Genomic DNA, 23082 nt, shown 5'->3' with positions numbered 1-23082 from the left:
AAATAAAATTTGATCCTCCCACATGTATAAACAATTATCCCAGCATCATTTATTGACTAGTCACTTATTTCCCCGCTCACATTTAGTAGTGACTGTCATAAATCAACTTTCCATACAGATGTCAGTGCACTGGTCTGTTTCTGTGGCCTTTATTCCACTGTCTGTTTCTCTCTCTCTCTCTACCACAGCCACACTGACTTATTAACTAGAACTTTATGTATATCTTCTAATCTGGTAGGGAAAATCTGCCTACTTGAATTGGGGAGGGGTTCAGAATTGCTTTATTATTTTTGGTCCAATATTCTAGATAGATTTAGAATCAGCTTGTCAAATTCCATGGAAATATCACTGATGATCTGAGATTGCACTAAATCTATTCAAGGTTTTGGGGGAAATTAACAACTTTAGGTTTATATCTTCTTGTTTATGGTCACATTATGTTCTTATATTTAAAATTGCTTAATCTCTTTTGATTAAATTTAATAATTCATTCTATAAAAGGTTTCCAGAACTTTTATTAAACTTTAAGTCAAAATAATCTCTTATTAATTTTATTAAATCATCCATATGTTCTTTTAGGTTTTCTGTGTGGAAACCATATTGTATATGAAGCATGAGAATTTTGTTACTTTTTCCCCAAACAATATGCTTTTCATGTATCTGCATTTTCCTTCCCTTCCTTCCAAGCAGTAGTACAAGAACTATAGTGGAGAGTTGAATCCAAGTGGTGATTCTAGACAAAAAGTAAAACCACATCACACCTTTGTATGGCTGCTGCTCTTAAGTGAAATGTTTTAATGTGTCACCAGTAAGTTTGAGGTTGCTGTAAGTTTTGTAGTTTTGTTGTAGACTTGAACCTGTAGGAGAAAGTTCACCTCCATTCCTATTTTCCTAAAAGGTGGTAATTGTTATTGTGGTTGCGAATCATGGAAAAATGTTGAACTGTTTGAGTGGTAGGTCTCAATCTTTTGATATGATTATATAATGCTCTCCAGCAATAAATTACTATGGAGAATTTTATTAATTTTCTGCTGTTAAAAATTATATTCCTATAGTAAATACTTTACTGTTGGTTTCAGCATATTTTCTTTAGGATCTTTGTATCTATATCCATGAACAAATATGAACCTTTAAATTTTCTGTCTCGTATAGTTCTTGCCTGGGTTTGGTATTGAAAATACCCTTCATATATTAAGGCATCGTGTTTTCTCTTTTCCAGTTCTCTGAAAAAGTTTCTATTAGATTGGAATTTTATTTGGAGAATATTGTCAGCACTCATAAATTAAAATGTTTGGGTCTCGTACTCCTCAGTACTATACTCTACATTCACACACACATACACACACAAACACATTTGTGTCACAGCTTACGCTTTCCAGAAAACAATGAAAACTTTATATAGAAAGTATTGTATCTCTGCTTGAGAGGTCTATGGTGAGATATTTGGTGAACATATCAGAGGATTCCAGCAATGTAAAATCATGGGGGCACCTGGGTGGTTCAGACAGCGAAGCAGCAGACCCTTGATTTCTGCTCAGGTCACAATCTCAGGTTCTTCAGATCAAGCCCAGTGTCCGGCTCTGAGCTCAGCCAGGAGTCTGCTTGAGAATTCTCCCAATCTCTCTCCTTCTGCCCCTCCCTCAACTCTTACACCTATTCTCTCTCTAAAATAAACAAACATATCTTTAATGTATATGTGTGTGTATATTTATATATATAAATAAATATATATTTATATATATATTATAATGTTATATGCTATAAGCATAAGTGTATATTTATATGTATAAATAAATATTTATATATATGAAATCACGAATCTAGATGATTCTGTTGTACATTACCCCCTGCGATTTACCAACACAGACCCATTTATATAAAAAGATCTAGTACTAACCTCTGGCGTTATTTTGGAGCTCAGAGGAAGACCATCTTTAAAGCTACTTGGTGTGGCACACGAACCCCGCACATAAAATTCAGGATGACATAATAGCTCAAGGATTTTAAAGATCCCTGGACTTGCCTACAAACTGTAGATGCTCAGACTGGTTATGATTTGCCTAAAAACTCTAATGGTTGACTCTTGCTTGGAATTGCTCTAAAGATCACGCAGAGGCATTCATGGCAATGCCAGCTGGGAATATGATGAGTGTTCCTGGTGAAGATACTGTTGTAGAGGAAAACGGGGTTCTGGCAAAAACCTGCTCTTCTTTACATTAATTAAAAGTAATGCTACCAATCGTCATTGTGGGTAAAAAACAAACCCAAATAAGTGGAGCTCTCTTTGTTTCCCTATTGGCACACAATGAATTACATGGCAAGGGACAACATAAAGTTCACAGAAGCAATCTGGAAAACAAAATAAAATCTCATACAAATAAAAGGATGAAGGAAATTTATTTTGGCATTAACAACTGCTCTCTGATGTCTGTGTACCTAGCTGTTTCCCATTTGGGCTCTGTGTATGTTATTACATACATATCCTGTTATTACAGGATAGGCTTTTGAGACTCGCATTTTTCACCTGAATTTTTATAAAACGCAGTTATTGCTCATTGAGTGAAAACATAAATATCAAGGCAAGTTGCCCAAACAAACATTCCAGATTCTGACTATGTCCACATCAATGGAGATGCTCTGAAAATCATAAGTAAAAACTATGACATTATACAGTCACTGAGGTATCTTTTTTAAAAAAATATTTATTTGAGAGAGGGCAAGAGAGAGCATGAGCTTGGGGAAGGATAGAGGGAGAAGCAGACTCCCTGCCATCCGGGGAGCAGCAGTGAGATAGGGCTAGATCCTAGGACCCTGAGATCCTGACCTGACCAGCTCAGCCACCCAGGCACCCCAGTCATTTAGATATCTGGAGATTAGAAGGAAACTCTAACTTGTGTTGAATGTGGTATTATGTTATATAAGTCCTAGCTTCTTTGTTCCCATGTCAGTTTGTACAGATTAACCAGGTAGTTCAGCGTCATAAAGCTATTTACAGAATTAATCATTTTTTGAATATACAAGGTTGTGCGTGTTTTTCCAAAATGAAAAAAGAGCGCAGAAAATTCAAATAAATCCATAAACAATGTAATATCTGAAGCCACTGAAGGCAATCAGGTACTATCTGTTTTGGACAACTTCCCTACAGATTTTTATTTTCCTTAACAAGCAATGGAAATGTATCCATTCGATGTCATTGTATCAGAAACTTTAGGGGGAGAAAATTTAAATTTTTTTTATTTATTTGACAGAGAGAGATCACAGTAGGCGGAGAGGCAGGCAGAGAGAGGGGAGGAAGCAGGCTCCCCGCCGAGGAGAGAGCCCGATGCGGGGCTCGATCCCAGGACCCTGGGATCGTGACTTGAGCTGAAGGCAGAGGCTTAACCCACTGAGCCACCCAGGCATCCCAGGGGGAGAAAATTTAAAAATTAAATGATAAAAGTCCCTGTCCTTGTGTATTCCACTAGGTAATGATCAGCACAGTGTGCCAGTAGGAAGCACAGTCTTCCTGCCTATGACTCACAGCAGCAGAAAGCCCATCCTCTCTTCAGAGACTAATCCAAATAGGGGTGAAAAACCTGAGGAATAAAATATGACAAAAAAGCAGAATTAAGGTATTCACTTTCCTCCCCCAAAGCAGGCTGAGGTTTTCTTGCAACTGACAGTAGATTTTTTAGATAAGTGAATTTCCACAAGGATCGCAAAAGCTTAAATTGCATATGGATTGAGCGACGATTGAGTTTCTAAAGGAGAGGGTTACACAGAAAACATGCATGTGTGAGAATGAACATGACCTTAAAGAAACAAGACTGATACTAGATATACTATCTGCATGTTAGGTAAAATGACCAAACCTCAAAACAAAATATACACTAGAATAAGTATTTCGAAGCTTTCCCAAATATTTAAAAGTGGTAAAAAGATAATTCACCTAGAGATCTGGTTTTATTAATTTTCTAAATCTTTCTATGAACTCATCTCTTATGAATTGTTTTACAAAAAAATAACAAAAGCAATATAGATAGTACGCTTCTTATCAAGTTATTTCATAGTTTTACATTTTAGTTTCTGTTAGAATGTTTACAATGTGGTGATAAATCAATTCAGAACTTCCCGTCTTTTAGTAAATCCATAACAATAGAATCTTATGACTGTTATGTTTACTAAAGATATGTTCTTGGTGACATCTTTACATTTAGGATTTTCTAAAAGCCTTAGGTATGTATTGCTTCTCATTCCTTTAGCGTATGTAAATAAAGGGCAAAATGACAACCTCAGCAATTATAGACCTTAGAATTACTTATTATTTCCTGGATGTGTATATCGGCAGAGTGAATGAGGAAAGCTCTCCTTACCTATTTTAAAAAATTTTTTGGAGGTGGGAATTTGAAAGAGGTCTTATTTCTGTATCTTTTTCCTAGATGTAATTTTCATCAAACTACTTGTTCATTGGATATGAACATAATTTATTTTCTTTTCCCTTCTGTTTTCTTCACACATGCTTTAAAATTTCAATTATTTTTGCTTCATTGAAAGCAATAGAAGGAATTAACAAATGAAGAGGTATTCTCCCCTAAATAATCAGTGAAATAAATGCTAGTAAAATACAAACTATTTGAACATTATAAAATATGAACAAGAAGGTTGTCTGCATTATTTCTATTCCTGACATAGTTAAATCTTTTTTTATTAGTGACAAATCAAATATTTTTGAAATATACTTCATCTTGAAGAAAATAATTTTATTCTAATGGATTTTTCTGTCTGATTAAATATATTTTCCATTATCTCTTTTTATCTTTTGAAAACCTTCAGAAATGGAAGAGAGAACATGATTTGGCATCTGGGAATAAATGCCTTGAGATATTTTTTATTTTTTATTTTATTTTATTTTATTTTATTTTATTTTATTTTTTTAAAGGATTTTATTTATTTATTTGACAGACAGAGATCACAAGTGGCAGAGAGGCAGGCAGAGAGAGACAGGAGGAGGCAGGCTCCCTGCTGAGCAGAGAGTCTGATGCGGGGCTCGATCCCAGGACCCTGAGACCATGACCTGAGCCGAAGGCAGAGGCTTTAACCCACTGAGCCACGCAGGCACCCCAAGAGATATTTTTTAAATTATAAAAAAGGCTGACTGACAAGTAAAAACAGATTTTGAAATAATATATTTTCAGAAATCTTGGCAGCTTATTCTCCTATCTCAAATGAACAACATGGTGGTTTTTTGTTTGTTTGTTTCCATCAGAAAGACAATTTAACAATATTGTTTCCCCGTTTCACTAGAATAATTAACATTGGCTAGGCTCGTAGTAAGTTTCAATAAATTCAGATCATCACCTCAGGATATTAATAAGCCAATTTGTATTGAAGTATTAAACAGAAATATGTCAGAAACAGTTCCCATGTTTTACACAGAAATTATAAATAGGATAATTTTAATGTATTCATGCTTTCATTCTTTCCTTCCCATTCTTTCTTTCATTTATTGACCTCAACTGTATATCAGAATCTAAGATCAGTGCTAAGTGTACAAAATTAATTAAGACAAAGTCCTTGAGTTCAAGGAACTCATACGTTATTGGGTAAGAGTTCAAAGCGAATTGCTCAGCAATGTTATAAACACTATACCAGTAAATAAATATAAATATTTGTAAATATATGTATATATATATAATATATATATTTGTATTATATTTATATTATATATATTTGTAAATAGATATATACATATATATATATATGTATATATCAGTATACCAAAGGCTGAGCAGAGGGAGGAAGGGCAGAAATAACACAGATAATGTTTGTTTCACAGAGAAAATAATCTAGAATCAGATCCTAAAGAATTTGTAGAGATGACCATCAAAGGGAGAAGGATAGGGAGTTTGTTGGGAAGAAGTAGTATTCATGACAGTTCATAAACATTACAAAATTGTCAAGAGTTTTATTGTCCCTAAAGTGTAAAGGCATTTGGACTTGACTTTAAATGATTGGATTCCGGAAGCATTTTAAGTGAGAATTACACAGTCAACTGTCTTTTATTTTTGCTTTTGTTTGTTTTAAAGATTTTTATTTATTTGAGAGAGAGCAAGAAAGAAAGAGGGAGAGAGAGATAATGAGTTGGGGGTACAGCAGAGGGAGGGGGAGAAGCCGACTCCCCACTGAGCAGGGAACCTGACCTGGGGCTCAATCCCAGAACCCCAGGAACATGATCTGAGCCAAAGGCAGACACTTAACTGACTGAGCCACCAGATGTCCCTCATCTTGTTTCAAAACAGAGAGTTAGTTGGCAGTGGTATGGAGCAATAATTGAGAGAAAGTAAAAGTAATATTGAAGTTGTGAAAAGAAGTAAACTCATAAGGAAATTGAACAAGAAAGCATACCTCAGTATACTTCCCAGTTTCTGAATTGTGTTTAGGGGGACACCTGGGTAGCTTAGTTGGTTAAACATCTCCTTTGGCTCAGGTCGTGACCCCGGGATCCTGGAATTGAGTTCCATGTAGCGTGCTTTGCTCAGCACCAAACCTGCTTCTCCCTCTGCCCCTCTCCCAACTCATGCTCTCTCTTTCTCGCTCTCTCTCTGACAAATAAATAAATAAAATCTGTTTTTTTTTTTTTTGAGTGTTTAGGACATGACTGTATCATTCATCAAACTGGCATTAAAAACAGGAGAAAAAAACTTTCAAGGGAAGGTCCTTGAAATATTGATCCTTGTCAATGTTGATAAGGATCAATAGTTTTTAATTATCACATGTAATGTAAGATACCATGTTGTGCATAAGAATCTGGTGGGTTATGAACAGTATGTCTTTGATTTTTTTTTATTCTAGATGTGGGTTGATACATATAACTTAAAATGTAAAATTTTAAGATAGATAGGATAGGTTCTAAATGAGCATGACAGGTAATAAACACTAAATATATCTGGAGGATGAACAGATTACATTTACCTTAAGAGCTGAGAGAAGTAGTAATGAGACTTCATAGATGAGTAGAAGAAAAGAAATCTGAGCAGTAGATGGGCCCAGACTACAAAGTCTTGTTTGAGGGGCAGAAGCAGTATCTAAGGAAATTATATAGCTCCTTGTAGAGGGGAGATATCAGGAGGTGTGGTAAGTTTAATCTAGACATATATAGGTTATGTGTTGTGGAGTTAGCTGGAAGCAGGAACACCATTTAGATTATTAAAATAACACAAGTGGGGGATGTATGTTGAAATGTGTTGACATTTTTTTAAGGGTAATGATGCGCTTGCAGGACTCATAGGAACTCTTTCTAATGGAGTGGAAAAAATGACAGTTTATAACTTACTTTTGCCAATATGATTACTCCATTCTTTCTCCGAAGTATCTTTTTCTTTTGATTTCTGGGACAAACTTATTTCCACTTCTATTTAAGGAGAAATGAGAAGAAGTACAGTAAACACATTTTGACATGTTTGGAGAAAAAAATCATATAACTTTGTTAGAAAGTGAAGGTACCTTAGAGATCATGTTATTTAGCGCCTAATTTTTTTAAAAATATTTATTGGTTAGAGAGAGAGTGAGAGTGAACACAAGGGGAGAAAGAGAGGGATATGGGGAGGAAGAGAAGCAGACTCCACTGATCAGGGAGCCTGACACAGGGCTGGAGTCCACAGCTTCAAATTCAGGACCTGAGCTGAAATCAAGAGTCAGCACTTACCTGACTGAGCCAGCCAGGCACCCCGAGTACCTCATTTTGCAAATGGCAACCAGAGGGCTTTAAATACTTATCAAATCAAAAAATGAATTAGAGGCAGATCTGGGAATAGAATGAAACTGTTCCCCATCTAATCTTTGCCTTTACCAGTTTAGATGGGGAGGGAAAGGGATACAAATAAAGAAACAAGAAAAGGTGTGAAGCCTTCCAAAGATTGAAATAATCATGGCATAGGTTTAAATTTGAAAATAATGAATACATTGGAACTTTCTGGCACTTAGGAGGTATATGAATTAGCCCTGGACTTCTTGCATGTAGAAATTTAAAATTCAGCTTGGGATTCCTATGAATTGCGGGCAGAGGGCAGGGAGGGTTATGTTCTCTTAAGCTCCTTGGTCTCATGGCCTTGATTCCCTTTCATGTTATCTCTTCTGTCCTATAATGATCTGCGTGTAAAACTCATTCCCTTCTTGGTCCCCTCCAAAATAATAATACTACTAAATAAAAACCTCAAAACATATGAACGATCATGGGAGATTTCATTGAAAAACTGAAGGCAGGGACGCCTGGGTGGCTCAGTTGGTTAAGCAGCTGCCTTCGGCTCAGGTCATGATCCCACCATCCTGGGATCGAGTCCCACATCGGGCTCCTTGCTTGGCGGGGAGCCTGCTTCTCCCTCTGCCTCTGTCTGCCTGTGCTCTCTCTCTCTCTCTCTGACAAATAAATAAATAAATAAAATCTTTAAAAAAAAAAAAAAAAAGAAAAAGAAAAACTGAAGGCAGCAGGAGATTCCATTTGGCAAGCATCAAGACAAATGACCTAAAAAATAGAATTTAAATATTTCTATTTCTCTCTAGCCTCCTTCCCATGGTGTGAGGGTCCCACCCTTTCCTGATTCCTTTGTTCTCTTTCCGTCTGGCTTTTCTCTTTCTTCTTCTGACTCTCCAGAGCAGCAGACATTGCATTCCAGGCCTTAGGCATCTCTCCGAAGACCCCTGGACCTGCTGATATGGAGACCCCGGGGAAGCCGAGTCTCTCCTGGGCCTGCATGTGCTGCTGTTCTTCATGTCACTTCCTACAACTGCAGAGAGACATATTAACGAACGCCTATCTTACACTATGTAAAGGGCTGGAAAATGGCACTACAGAGTGAAAAAAAGCCCTAATCTCAAATACAACTTAAAAAAAAAAAAAGAAGATTTTGTAATTTGTAAAGAGTCTTTCAATGTAATTAAGTAAAGAAGTTGTATACGTTCGATAGCACAGGATCAAACTTGAAGATAATAAATAAAAAGAAGTATGTTTGCCTCTGAGACCTAGATGAATTCACCCAGGACTTGAGCCATATTCTAGTGGAGGAATTTGAAGTGCTGTCAAGTTTATTAAATTTTTTGAAGATTTAAGTCTCCTAACAGTCCCGTGGACTGGATATTGGAGGTAGTGCTGCTGTCATGACTCTGATTCCTGCCCCCTAAGTTCTTTGAACTAATTGCTAGTTTGGAATTCTTATAAACTCAATGACTGAGGCTTCTCATTAAGAAGAGAAATATTCTGGAGCACCGGGGTGCCTCAGTTGGTTAAGTGTCTGACTCTTGGTTTCTGCTCAGGTCATGATCTCAGGGTCCCTGGATGGAGCCCCAGGTCAGGCTCCATGCTCAGTGGGGGGTCTGCTTCTCCCTCTCCCCCACTTCCCCTCCTTGTGCTCTCTCTCTCTGTCTCTGTTTCTCTCTACCGCGAAAATAAAGTCTTAAAAAAAAAAAAAAAAGAAGAGAAATATTCTAAGGAATGGTGTCCTATACTACTCTTTGCTTAACTTTTCCTTCAACTTTAAAAGGAAGCTAAAACCCTGTTGGAGTTAATGACTGTTTCACCTACTCCACTTGGATGATGGTGATGAATTCCCAGGATATCCTGTATAGAGAGCTAATAAGTATAAAACACAGAAAAATCATAACCATCCATTGTAGTTAGTACAGGGTCTACTATGCATTTTTTTTTTAATTTTATTTATTTATTTGACAGACAGAAATCACAAGTAGGCAGAGAGGCAGGCAGATAGAGAGGAGGAAGCCGACTCCCCACTGAGCAGAGAGCCCGATGTGGGGCTCCATCCCAGGACCCCGGGATCGTGACCCAAGCCGAATGGCAGAGGCTTTAACCCACTGAGCCACCCAGGCGCCCCTCTACTATGCATTTTTATTTTAATGTTTCCACAATTTTTTAAACATCAGAGGGGGAGACAAACCATGAGAGACTGTGAACACTGAGAAACAAACTGAGGGTTTTGGAGGGGAGGAGGGTGGGGCGTTGGGTGAGTCTGGTGGTGGGTACTAAGGAGGGCACGTATTGCATGGAGCACTCGGTGTGGTACATAAACAATGAATCTTGGAACACTGAAAAAAAATTTTAAAAATCAGGATAATGTTCAATTAGAAGCAAGATCATGCTGGACATTATTTTTTATTTGGAAGAAACTTCTTTCTCAGAGCTTATTTGGGCATCATTTCATCTTCTTTGGTTCCTGTGCACCTACATTAGGGAATTCCTTGATTACCGAATAGAGTCTTGATTAATAAAATGCACTTGCTTTCCAGCATTTAAGAATCTCTTAACAGTGTCTAAATTTCAGATTTCAGAATTCAGCATGAGACCATTTACTTGAAGCTGACATTTTGGGAATAGAGATTTCACGTGTTAATGAGTGAAACTGTGTTGAGACCTTAATTCTGCAAACAAAATGTGTACCTCTTCTGTGGTGATTTTCATAAGGAAAAGTTTCAGAGAGAGGGAATTAAGGACCACTGAATTCTTACATTGAACCAGGCACATTTATATCCTATTTAAGAAAGACCTGACCCAACCTGTAAGATTGGCATTTCTATCTTTATTTATATCTAGGGTTGTCTCCTAATATTTGCTAACTTCAAAGTGCATAGTATATACATACATCTTAAACTTACATCTTAAACTGTCTTTAAATGTAGAGTAGGATCACAGTCCATATATACTCTTTTTTCTCCTCTCTAGCACAACAGAGTATGCCATCCTTCTTATTGTGTTTTGCTGCCAGATATTATCATATGAATGACATCTAGTCTTTTTTGACCCTAAAGTTTGCTTGTCTCATCTTTCCTGAACTTTGCAATGGTCAACAGTCTGTTTTCTTAGTCTTTAAAAGAATGTCGTCACCTCAAATTATCTGAAACACCCTTCAGCACCTATACAAACAGAATTGAATGTTGTATCCTTATGAATGACCCCATAAGACAACAATAAATAAGAAATGTTTATTTAATCAGTAGATTTAAATATATATATATATATATATATATATATATATATGTATGTTATGTCACTTCTTGTCCTTTTTCTATCCCTCTTCCTTTTCAGTGCCTGTGGTTTTATAGCTTAAGATGTGAAATGGTGATTCATTTTTGAATTTCAGATAAACACCATACCATTTTTACTATAAGTATGTCCTCTGAAAATATTGCATACTTACATTGAAAAATTTTTTCATGTTTACCTGAAATTCGAAGATAATTTGCTGTCCTGTTTTTAATTGCTAAATCTTACAACTCATCTGAACGCTTTTTGTTAAAGTTCCTAATTCGAAGGAAATATATATTTTAATTTTGATTTTTTATACTTTGAGAGTATGTGCCTGCTTCAAATAGCTTTTATTTTCCCTCACTGATTTCCTTTTAAGATTATCATTATTGCTTATTAATTGTTACCCCTTTGGCTCCTTTTAGGACAATAATGGAGAGGATGAGAGTCATTTTCTTATTATCTGGAGGTTTATAGTTAGTTAATTATTTATGTTATTTTATTCAGTTTTCAAGTTAGCCCCTTAGGAGATATGATTACACATTATTTCTTCAAGAGTTTTTTGTTTTTTTTAAGTCATCAAACATCCTCTAAACTGATACTTAGATTTAAGACCTCTATCAGTTTTTAATCCTTATTGGAAAATTAAAACTTTGATAGCATCCCCCTTTTACTTTCACTGATATATTCTGTGCAAAGGTACTATGTGTGCCATTCCATGTTTTAAAATAAATTCTGCAACTACTCTTTAATTATATTTTTGTCTTCTTGTCTGGGAAGTTTTCAAAGTCACAGAATAGTGAAATTAAATTTTAAACTTTGCACATGGGTAACTATTCTTTCTATAAGTTGTATCTTCTTTTAAAATGCTAAAGGAGTCTCTCCTTGAGATATGAAAATTTATACCTTGGAATGTTGTCTCAAATGCCACCCCCACCTCAATCACAAAATGAGGGCTTTATCTAAAACCGTTACTTTATTTTCAAAGAACTATCTCTAAGAATTTTCCACTCACAGAAATAAAATATCTTACAAAATATCAAAAGAGCAAACTCCATAAAGAATTAATTGCACCAATTGTCTGTCTATATATTATAGGCCCTACAGAGTCTCTGTAGAAAACAAAACAAAACAAAACATCAACAACTACTATAACCCAGTGAGAGGTCAACAAATCCCAATGGCTTTTAGCTTATAAACTGAAGTCTGTAATCTTAAGAATTTACTGCTGCAGAACCTTATAAATTTACCCTTAGAACCAGAAGATAGATGAAACCATGTTACAGTCCTTGAAAAAAATCTCTTCCTCTCTGATTCAAGATCAAGGTCTGCATTGCTGTTTGATGTGGAGGAATCATCTCGTGATTTTAGTATTTATTTTCTTATAAAAACAACATATTTTTCAGGAATTTAAGTGTTAGTGAAAATGTCTTCATTGCTTATTGAATCAATATATTTCCCATTATTCTTCATAATAAGCATCAGCAACTTTATCTTATAGGTTTAAAATTTATATTTTTATTTGCATTGTTTGTATTATTTGCATTATTTTGTATAATTTGTATTAATAAGCTGGTGTAGAGGCCATTGATGGAGCAGACATGACATCCCTAAACCAAAATGTTTGACCAAGATTAAGCCAAAAGAAAATAAAGTTATTCCAAAGGGAATGATCTAAAACATTTATATGGAATTACAAAAGAAAAGAAAGATTTTGTCATCATCTTTAAAAATTTTTTTTGCATTGTTTTTAAAAGCAAAGTCATTCTATTTAGCTCAAATTATGGAAAGGCTCTGGGAATCTGGAAAATCACATAGAGTCAGTAAATGAAAGTGTAGATAGAATATAATTCAGCTGCCTAGAGAGTGTTAGCTCTCTTAGAGCTAACATGTAGCTCACTTATAATTATGTCTGATAATTGTGTTAGAGTACGTGACCTCTTTGGGTAAGTATGACCCCACATGAAGTCAACTGTAATGAATTTATTTTGAGCAATTCGTGGCTTTCGAGAGAGCCTTAGTTCCAGTGAAGTCAAAGTAAGGTGCCATGGATAATCTCTCTAATCAAAGGTGGGTGTTATGTATAAAAAAATTGCCAAATGCCCCCTATGTCTTTAAAGAATTAATGATACATTACAAGAGAGCTCACACCACATTTTCACTCATGCACTGCCATTTGTAGAAAGATAGAACCAAGTATTATGACCTATCCCTCCTTCAAATTCTTGTACCTGGGAAACAAGAAAGGAGGATATGGTCTTTGCTCTTGATCAGAGAGTGAAAATCCTCAGTGAATCTGAATTTTGCTAAATAGGGTCATCTCAGAAGTGGTCTCAGAGGGACATTTAGATTTACCCTTCTTGGCTTTTCACTACCTTAACATTTTTTCTAATTTTTCTCTTTCATTGTCTGTACTCCTGTTTACAGCTGTGCCATTTTGGTGTATTTGATGTATAAAGATAGAAATGAAAACTAATGTATCTGTCCACTTGCTTTTACTGACTACTGGATTCCTGTTCTGTCCAGGCACTGAAGGAGCAGTATTTGGGCACTCTGTTGAAACACCTCACATCAGAGCAGAACCTTCCCAAGACCTCAGGTAAGTTCTGCCTCCTCCAGCTCTCTCCGACTTCCCATCACTGTTGATTTGCCCTTGATATACAAAGAAATAAAATTGAAAATGTGCTATATACTTATATAAAAAGTTGATGTTCCCAGCCTACATGGTAAATATCAAGTATTTGATTGAGGACAAGAAAATGTGAGTTATTATTCTAAATTTATATGTATTTTTGCCCCTAACAAACATACAAAAAAAATCAAAATAAATATGTCAGACAGGAAAAGTGTGGAAAAGGCAGTTATAGAGGAAGTTTAGAGGAGGATTGATAAAAATCAGGATTCTGGAAAATCTGATATAGACAATAAAACACATGACACACATAGGCAGAAAGAATGAGGAGGCAGGGAGTAGGAAAAAACCAATAAATGGTCAAGGAGTGTTGGGTTGAGGGAAATACAAAGCAATGTAAATAGTAATCAGAAAAAGGCAGAGCTTAAATATCCTATAATGGACTCCTCAATCTAATATTGCCAGTGGAATAGGCTGCCTCCTGATACTGTACTGTTTGTAAGAGGCACAGTTGTATGTAACAGCCCTCACTACTTAGAAAAGTGTAAGACAACTTTATAGGGATTCTTCCCAGGATAATCACAGCCAACTGTTAATAAAAGTTGAAATATTAAAGTCTAGTAAGTGATCAGTGGATGTTCTTTTTTTTTTCAATGGATGTTCTTAACTCAATAAATGACTTATCAGAGGATCAGAGATATTTTATAATGTGGCAATCATTTCACAATGTATCCGTACATCAAATTATTATGTAGTGTACCTAAAACTAATAGAATTTTACATGTCAATAAAAAAGATGTTTTATCTAATTACTTTCTGATAGGTAAATTACATTCCATAATACATTTCTATGGGATTAAAAAAAACAACAATAATGATAATTTTTAAAACATATTAAAAGTCATTTTTAAAGCTGAATCAAAATATCAACCTGGGAGACAGTCTTCTTTGTCTTGGAAAACACAATACAAATATTAAGAAAAACACAAATTATTTCATAAAGATCCGGTTCAGCCCTTCCCATTTGGATAAGTGAAAAAAAAAAATGTTCAAATGAAAATAGAAAAATAAAGTAAAAAATTTTAAATGTAAAGAAAAAAATCCCATACTTTCACAACAGTACATTTTTCAAACCTCTATAATTCTATTATAAAATTTCCTAAGGAACTCAGTTTCTCAGTATCTCAGCATTCCAGATGCAAACAGGCTGGTTAATAATAACAGAAAAGAGTAGCCATCTTCCTGTGATCAAGGCATTTTTTATTAGACAAAAACAATTTTTTACTCAATGCCAAAACCCAAAGGATTTAGGAGGGTAGACAAGTATGTATAAACAGCATCTCACGGTGTGTTATAGTTTTAATTTATGGATTTTTTTTCAGTTAGGAATTCAACATTTTTATGTAATTATTTATCTTATCCCTCCCCATCTTGCAAGGTTGTATGTTCCATTAGACCAGGATCTGCATCCTTCCTTGTCTATCTTTAGTGCTATAGCAGTCAACATGTACCTCACTTATAATTGTGTCTGATAAATATTTGTTCATTTGAATTGCTGAAATAGCAAAACTCAATAGCGAGGATGTTGAGTACATGTAATATAAGAAATGTCCGAGTTACTGTGTCTTAATTTTAAGACTCATGTGGCCAACATTAACTCCAATTGTTTTTGAACTGTGTTTTAGTACAGGTGCCAGAGTTTAGTGATTCATTCAATAAAAAATTATTTAAATTATGCCATTCTAAAAGAAACCTCATTTTACTTCTAACGTTTCAATGACTATATACTCATTGTATGATTTTCATTATGAAAATCTATGCCAAAAGAGAAATAAGAACTGCTCTTTTAATTACCTTGCTGACATGTCTCCAAATTCATAAGTGTGAATGTGAATTAAATTATAATTAGCATATAGTGTTTCTGGTTTTTATTTTCTAATTATCCATCAATTATTTAAATATTGCACTAAGCTAAGCTTATCTGCTAGTGCTAAAAGCAAATTAGCAACCCCCAAGATGAGTGTTACTGATCTAAATTCGAAAACTGAAACAGAAGCAAAGCACAGTAATGATGGGGGTGTTCAATTATTCATTTGTGTACATGAGGATTAAAAGCAGAGTGTCTGAGAAGATCTTTACAAATCCTGCTGACAATTTTCCTTTCAGGGCAGTAAGAAGTACTCTTAGTCAACACCTAATTCTAATCAACAAGGTGAGATTGGTTGGCCAGGTAAATCAAATGGTAATTTGGGGAGTAAGCAGCCGTGTTGTCTTTAATTTTGTTTTTGTTGAGAATAAAAGACTTTGGGCAGGTACATTTCAAAAGAGTATAGGTAGTATTTTGGTGTGGACATGAAGTCGATTTCTACAGTTTATTTATTCAACCAATGTTTGATGAGTGATTCATGTGTGCCAGACTCTCTGCTAGTTTCCATGTGCACTATACTTGTAGATTTTCTATGATGTCTTATATAGAGTGACATTGCCTTTTAGGAGGGCCCTGTGTGTTAAAAAGGTGAAAAAAATATGTTGAATAGTAAGTAAGGACATAATGGTGTATGTGTCAAGAATAGCCCAAGTATGGATGTTTTCCTTTCTTATTTCTTAAATTAACGTATAGCTAAATTATTACAGTTCAAAAGAGTTTCTCCACTCTCTGGTGAGGAGTGATGAAGCCAGCTGTATGTTGCCCAAAGTGTTTGGATCTGTGTTTCATTAACAGTTCCAAGAGGGGAAAAAAGAAAAGGAAAAAAAAAAAAAAAAGAAAGAAAAGAGAAGAATCCAGACTCAGATTCATTTCAGTAAAATGAATTAATATTTAATGATGTAACTGGCAACTCCTCATCATGTTCATTCTTATATGAATATAATTTTAAACTGAAATGTTAAATTTTACAGGTTCCAAATTAATCTCTGAAAACACATAGCTTTTATTTACATCATGGCTGTGTTAAAGGAAAAGCCACCATGTGTAAGGTAGTAAGGATTTTGGGCTGAGATGTTTTGTCAATGAAAGGCTAAGATAAATTTGCTGGAAAAAAGATAATGAAATAGTATTCTGCTTCTCTCCCTTCCCCTCCCCTCACCCCTCTCTCCTTTTCCCTTTTTCTCTGCCTCTCTTTTCTCCCCTTTTATTCTTTCATGCTGTATATGTATTTATATATTTATTTAGAGTTAAAAGCAAGTGATCATTATGGGAAGGTTGTCTTAGTGTGTAATCTTAGGAACACAGAGCAACAACTGATCTAGAAATTTGTTTGATATAATTTGAAGGAAGAGACCATAAAGGAAAGTGCAAGTATGCAGAAAGTGGTAAAAACAGAAACAATGTGATTTGCAGATGAAGAAAACTCACCTCAGCCCAAAGTGCTAAGATATTAAAATTGCTTATATATTCAGGTCACAGCTTGCATTTTTCCCCTAAAACATTTTTCTCTTCAATTTTTCATTCATTCCATCATTGAAATAAAAAATAATTCATGAGTGCCCACCACATGCCTGACACCATGTTAAGTATTTTATAAAGAGTGAGATACCTGGTGCTTAAGTTCCTGTTAAGTCTCTATTTAGTTAGTCATTGTGTCTCACAAATTACTTTTAAAGGAGTCTGAATTCCTTTGTCAGAATGTTGTGAATTTTTCTAGAGACCAAGGGCACTCATTTTCAAACTGAGGTTCGCATAACACCTTAAAAACAAAATCTTATTTAAATGATAAATAAAAGTTCATGTTCTACCAAAAAAAAAAAAAATCTTATTACATCTTTGGTATGTAAACACAGTGAAAACTGAATTTCTTGGGGAAAAAAAACAGGTGATAGGGTGACTGGAGTTCAACATTACTCCTTTTCTCTGCTGGAATCTCGTGGTACGCACTCTAAGAACTAGTCTGAAATCCGTTGCTATGATTGTTATGATGCTTGCAAAATGAACACAGTTGTACTTCATTAATTCCAGTGACTAATCACATAGGAATTCACAAGCTTTGCAAATAAACATGGGTTTCATTTTTCAACAGGCCCTTTTAGAGAATGTTTTGTAATAAAATGAATTTAAGTAAAAACCTCTACTATGTTGTAAATCTTCCTCAGAGGGGGCTTGAGAATTTCTATATAAGAGAGAAACAGGGTGTCATTTAAGTGTTGATCCTATGTTGCCAAGAGTCTGCTTATTACATAATTCTAGAAGGGAATACAGGTTTAATCTAATTTGAGTTCCAGTGTATTCAATAATGTTCAAGCTCCAGAATGTCTAAGTCCAGGACTTCTGTAGGGATTCTAGGCTTATTTGGGAAGTCCAGAGTATCTAGAGGAAACCAATACAACCTAAGACTTAGGTAGTAAAGTTTATCAATTCTTTTTCTTTATGATTTTGGGGTTTTCTATCTTGTTTCAAAGGTTTTCTTTTTCTTTTTTTTTCTTTTTTCTTTTGGGTATTTTGGTATTTCCTGTATGTTCTTCTAATTTTCTGTCATTTATTTTGTATACTAGGTAATTTACTTCTTAGTTTTATGTTTTGTATAAGTAAAATTGGAAATTATGTTCTGAATTTTCTTCTAATTTTCCATTGAAAATTACAGTCTGTGATTTCTTAGATTTTATATTTTGAATGGTTAAAACTGGAAATTATTCTTGCAGAGTATGTTAAGTATCTAATGTTAGTGTCTTTAGTATGGAGAGTCAATTTATTAAGCATTATTGATTAAATAACCTACTATTTTCAACCCAAAATGATTGCTACATTTCTCACAAACTAATCTCTCATAAATACTTTTGATCTGTTTTAGATTATATTGTGTTCCATTGACAAATTTATAATTTTAATTCCAATCTCATTTTTAATTAAAATAATTTCAATGTTTAGTTCTAATTTTAAAAGGAAAATCTCCCACTTCAACTCATTTTAAAAATCTATTAAGTGTCACACATTTTTTTTTAAGATTTTATTTATTTATTCATGAGAGACAGAGAAAGAGGCACAGGGAGAGGCAGATGCCCCACTGGGCAAGGAGCCTGATTCAAGAATTGATCCCAGAACCACCAGATCACAACCGGAGCCAAAGGCAGACAGTTAACCCACTGAGCCACCCAGGCACCCCTATACCTTTTTTCCAAAATAGTTAAACATAATGTTTTAAGTTTCAAGAGACTCTATTGGGATTTTTGTTGGGATTTTATTACATATGTTTATTGGAATTTTCATGATTTGGAAGTAGATACGAGTTTACTTTTATCCAAGTAAACTTATCTCAAATTTTTGAATTTTTAAGTAAATAATATCAGATGCTCTTCTTAGATATCCCTTTCCCTGAAATAACTGTAAAATGCAGACATTGAGTGATATAGCATTTATATTAATATGGCAATTTAGCAACAGGAATTAAATATATCTTAAAAGCATCCCTGCATGTCATTAGAATTCTTCGTTGAATTTTAATAGTCAATGACAGTCAAACATTAGCATCAGTTAACAGTTTTCCTATTTGGATCTCCATAGCATAATGTTTTAGAAATTTTAACCAAAAATGAACTAAATGGATGTTCCTTTAAGATCTGAGACCACAGGTGCCTGGGTGGCTCAGTGGGTTGAGCCGCTGCCTTTGGCTCAGGTCATGATCTCAGGGTCCTGGGATCGAGTCCTGCATCGGGCTCTCTGCTCAGCGGGGAGCCTGTTTCCCTCTCTCTGCCTGCCTCTCTGCCTACTTGTGATCTCTCTCTGTGTCAAATAAATAAATAAAATCTTAAAAAAAAAATCTGAGACCACATCTTCTTTCCCATCGTCTTATTATGAAAATTCTCAAACGTACTCAATGTTGAAAGCATTTTATAGTGACCACGTTTGTACCCCCAGCTAGATTCCTCCATTATCATTCTTCTGTATGTCTTCAATCATACATGTACACATTCCACTAGCATCTGCCAGTATATCTGATACTTTTTGCATTTGCACGTGCATTTTATAAATCTATACACTTTGCCTATTCGCTTTGGCATGCATATCATTAACTACTATTCAAGACAATTTCTTTTCTTTTACTGTAAAATAATTATGCAGTGACAGTCACAAAAATTAAGTGTGCATTTCCCAAGTTTTGACAAATGTGTACACCTGTGTAACCCAAATTCCTGTCACAATATAAAACATTATCATTGGGTACCTGGGTGGCTCCGTTGGTTAAATATTTGATTCTTGATTTCACTTCAGGTCCTGAAACCGAGCCCTGTGTCAGGTTCTGCACTTAGTGTAGAGTCTGTTTGTCCCTCTTCTCTGCTCTTCCCCACTACTCTCTCTCTCTCTCTCTCAAATTAATAAATAAATAAAATCTTAAAAAAAAAAAAAAGACACTTCATTATCATTACCCAGAGAGTTCCCTTATGCCTCTCCCAGGAAATCCCCCCACTACCCACCAGAAGCAATATTTTCTCTCACCTTTTTCACCCTGGATTAGATTAGATAGATTTAGGACTACATACAAATTAATTTACAGTATGTACTCTTCTTTGCAAGATTTCTTTGACTCCACATGTTTTTGAGGGCTCTCTGTGTTGTTGTCTGTATCAGTAGTTCTTTCTGCTTTATTGCTGCTTACTATTCCATTGTATGAACACACAATATTTTACTTTTGTGTTTTCGTAATTGATAGACACTTGGGACATAGCTGGCATGTATTAATTTTTATATGAAAATGTTAGAGCTTCTCAAAGTAATTACATTACTTTCTGCTAAAAATGAATGAGTATTTCAGTAGCTGCACATCTTCCCAAATATTCAGTGTTAGCATTCTTATTCGGTTGAGCCATTCTGGTGGGTGTTTAGTGGTACTCATTGTCTTTGATTTGCCATTACTTGATGAGTAGTGACAGTAGTGACTTTTTCATGCGTGTATGGAACAACCATCCATGTTGGTTAGTGAAGTGTTTGTTCAGATGTTTTGTCCATATTTTAATTCCGTTTTTTGTATTTTTATCTTTAAACTGGAGGATTATTTATATACCCTGGCACCAGTCCTTTGTAACATCTGTATTTTGTGGATATTGTCTCCCAGTCTATGGTATATTCCTTTTATTGACAGATTTTGAGAAGTAGCTTTTCATCTCGAAGACATCTTATTTATGTTTTAAAATATTTACTTGTTATGCCTTTTTGTGGCCTAAGAAAGTTTTATTTACTCCCAAGTCACCAAAATATTTTCCTTTAGAAGCTTTATCTTTTAGAGACACTCGGGTGGCTTTAGAGGATGCCCGGCTAGTCATCCGACTCTGGGTTTGGGCTCAGGTCCTGATCTCAGTGTCCTGGGAAGGAGCCTGGGGATGGATGCCCAGCTCCTCAGGCAGCCTGCTTGAGCATTCTGTCCTTCTGCCCCTCCTCACGCTTGCATGTGCACTCTCTCTTTCTCTCTCTCTAAACTAAATAAACCCTTAAAAATGATTAAAAAAATAAAAGCCTAATGTTCTAGCTTTTACTTTTAATAGAAGTGGATGGTATAGATTGAAGTTCGTTCTGTCCATACAGTGATTCCAGCACTGTTGGAAAATACTTTGCTTTTTCTCATTGGATCAGTTTACTGCCTTTGTCAAAAATCAGATGACTGTACTTGTTAAAGTCTATTTCTAGATTCTCTATATTATTCATTGATCTATTCATTATTCTTGTGCCAGGCCAGCAACTGTCTTCCTTATTATAGCTTTTCTTGAAATGCTTAAAATGCTTCAAAGTTGTTGTTTTTTTTTTTTTTTTTGAATGCCTGGAATGTCTATGTATGTATGGATGGATGGATGTATATTATGTTCAGTTAGCCAACATATAGTATAACATTGTTGTTCTTTTTCACGGCAGTTTTGGCTATTCTGAGATCTTTGCATCTGCTACCTAATCCTAATTATGGACTCAACCACACTAAGATTCAGCTACTTCCTAAGTAAAATATAGATGGAGTATGCATTTCTCAGTATTGGTGGGATGATTATGAAATAATCCATACAAATGAATTGAAGAGACTTTCTTTTCCCCCATTGAATAGTCTTTCCCTCTTTGTTGAAAATTAATTGACCATATAGTTGTGGAAATAAGGTTTGTATTATATCTTAATGATTATCACACTAGTTTTATCAAGATTAACAAAGCATACAGTTGAAACCTGTTTAATTCAAAGTCTTAATCGCTTCATAACTTGAAGGATTTAGCAATACTGTAAAATTGCTACAACTTTTCGAATGTTTTTATGTATTCTTTCATCAGTTTTACATACATAGAAATTATATAACTTATTAAGTATGTGTGTATATACATACACATACACACACACACACACACACGTTTGGCCCCCAGTGCACTGGTATCAAGAATTGAGTCTCAGTCTATTCAGTTCTCTTCTTTGTCCCTGGGGTTCCGTCACTGTACCAAGGGGTTTACACTATTCCAGAGCTTTTGGGATGACATTTGGTCATTGAGAGCCTCAGGACCCAACCTGGAATTTGCCAAGAGGTTCTCATTCTTCTCTCCCCTTATTCTTCCTTCACTACAGGTGACCACCACCACCTTTGGTCTCTTGCCCTCAGTCACCCTGAGACATCAGTGCTCTTCTCAGACTTCTAACACCTAAAGAATAAAGGCCCTACATCATAGGACTTGACCTTAGGTAGCAGAACACAGAGAACAATTTGAAACCAATTCTGTTGATTTCCCATCCAAATCAAGAAAACAGTTCTCCAACAGGTCAAAGTACACAACAAGCTCTCACTCACTTTGGTTTCCTTCCGATTTTTTTTTCATGTGCTGAATCATTTTCAACACACTAAATGGCAAGGTTTTTTTCAGCTCAAAATGTCTGTTAGATTAGGAAACTTAGAAGAGTTCTTTATCAACTTCTCTGCTCCATCTTCTGCTGTTTGGGGCAAAAGATACTATTTAGTGAGTGGCAGAACTTCAGGGAAATGAGACAGGGAAGGAAATTCCATCAGTATCTCAAAATACTACCCCACCACATATTTATCTCTCTTAATTCTCCTAAGACATATCTTATGACCTCATAAGCAAGCATTATAATTTTCAATTTAGAGATGTTGCTATTGAGTTACATTGCTGCTGGGTAACATTCTTGAACCCATCTCTCATCTCTGTCTTTACTGCCTCTTTGAATAGAGATCCTCTAAGTCGGTGTTAGCAAAGTACTATCCTCTGTGGCTATGCTGGCAATGGAGACTTGAGGTCTAAAATGAAGATGAATATAATAAACATTTTCTGATTAATTAATAAAGAATGGAAAAACTCAAAAGCCCAGAAAGACTTAACGTATTTTAACACCATAGTACCAAATATCAAACACAGTAGAAGTATGATTCAAAAAGATGAGCACATTTAATATGGACATCTTACTATCAAATATATATAAGCAAGAACCTCAGCCCCTATCCTTGGAAACAGACTAAACCATATCAATTA

General features: G+C 35.1%; 1 protein-coding gene across 1 annotated transcript in view; it reads left to right on the top strand.

Moving 5' to 3' along the window:
- Positions 1–23082, top strand: part of SGCZ (sarcoglycan zeta) — a 1078905-nt gene that overhangs the window by 1039781 nt on the left and 16042 nt on the right. Inside the window, exon 6 of the mRNA XM_032843404.1 lies at positions 13538–13610. Within this exon, the coding sequence (XP_032699295.1) occupies positions 13538–13610 (73 nt within the window). The remainder of the gene's footprint in view (positions 1–13537; positions 13611–23082) is intronic.

This window comes from Lontra canadensis, unplaced genomic scaffold (genome assembly GCF_010015895.1).
Source record: "Lontra canadensis isolate GAN:19392208 unplaced genomic scaffold, GSC_riverotter_1.0 scaffold139, whole genome shotgun sequence".
NCBI classification, from domain to species: domain Eukaryota; kingdom Metazoa; phylum Chordata; class Mammalia; order Carnivora; family Mustelidae; genus Lontra; species Lontra canadensis.
This window is presented reverse-complemented; position numbering and strand designations above follow the sequence as displayed.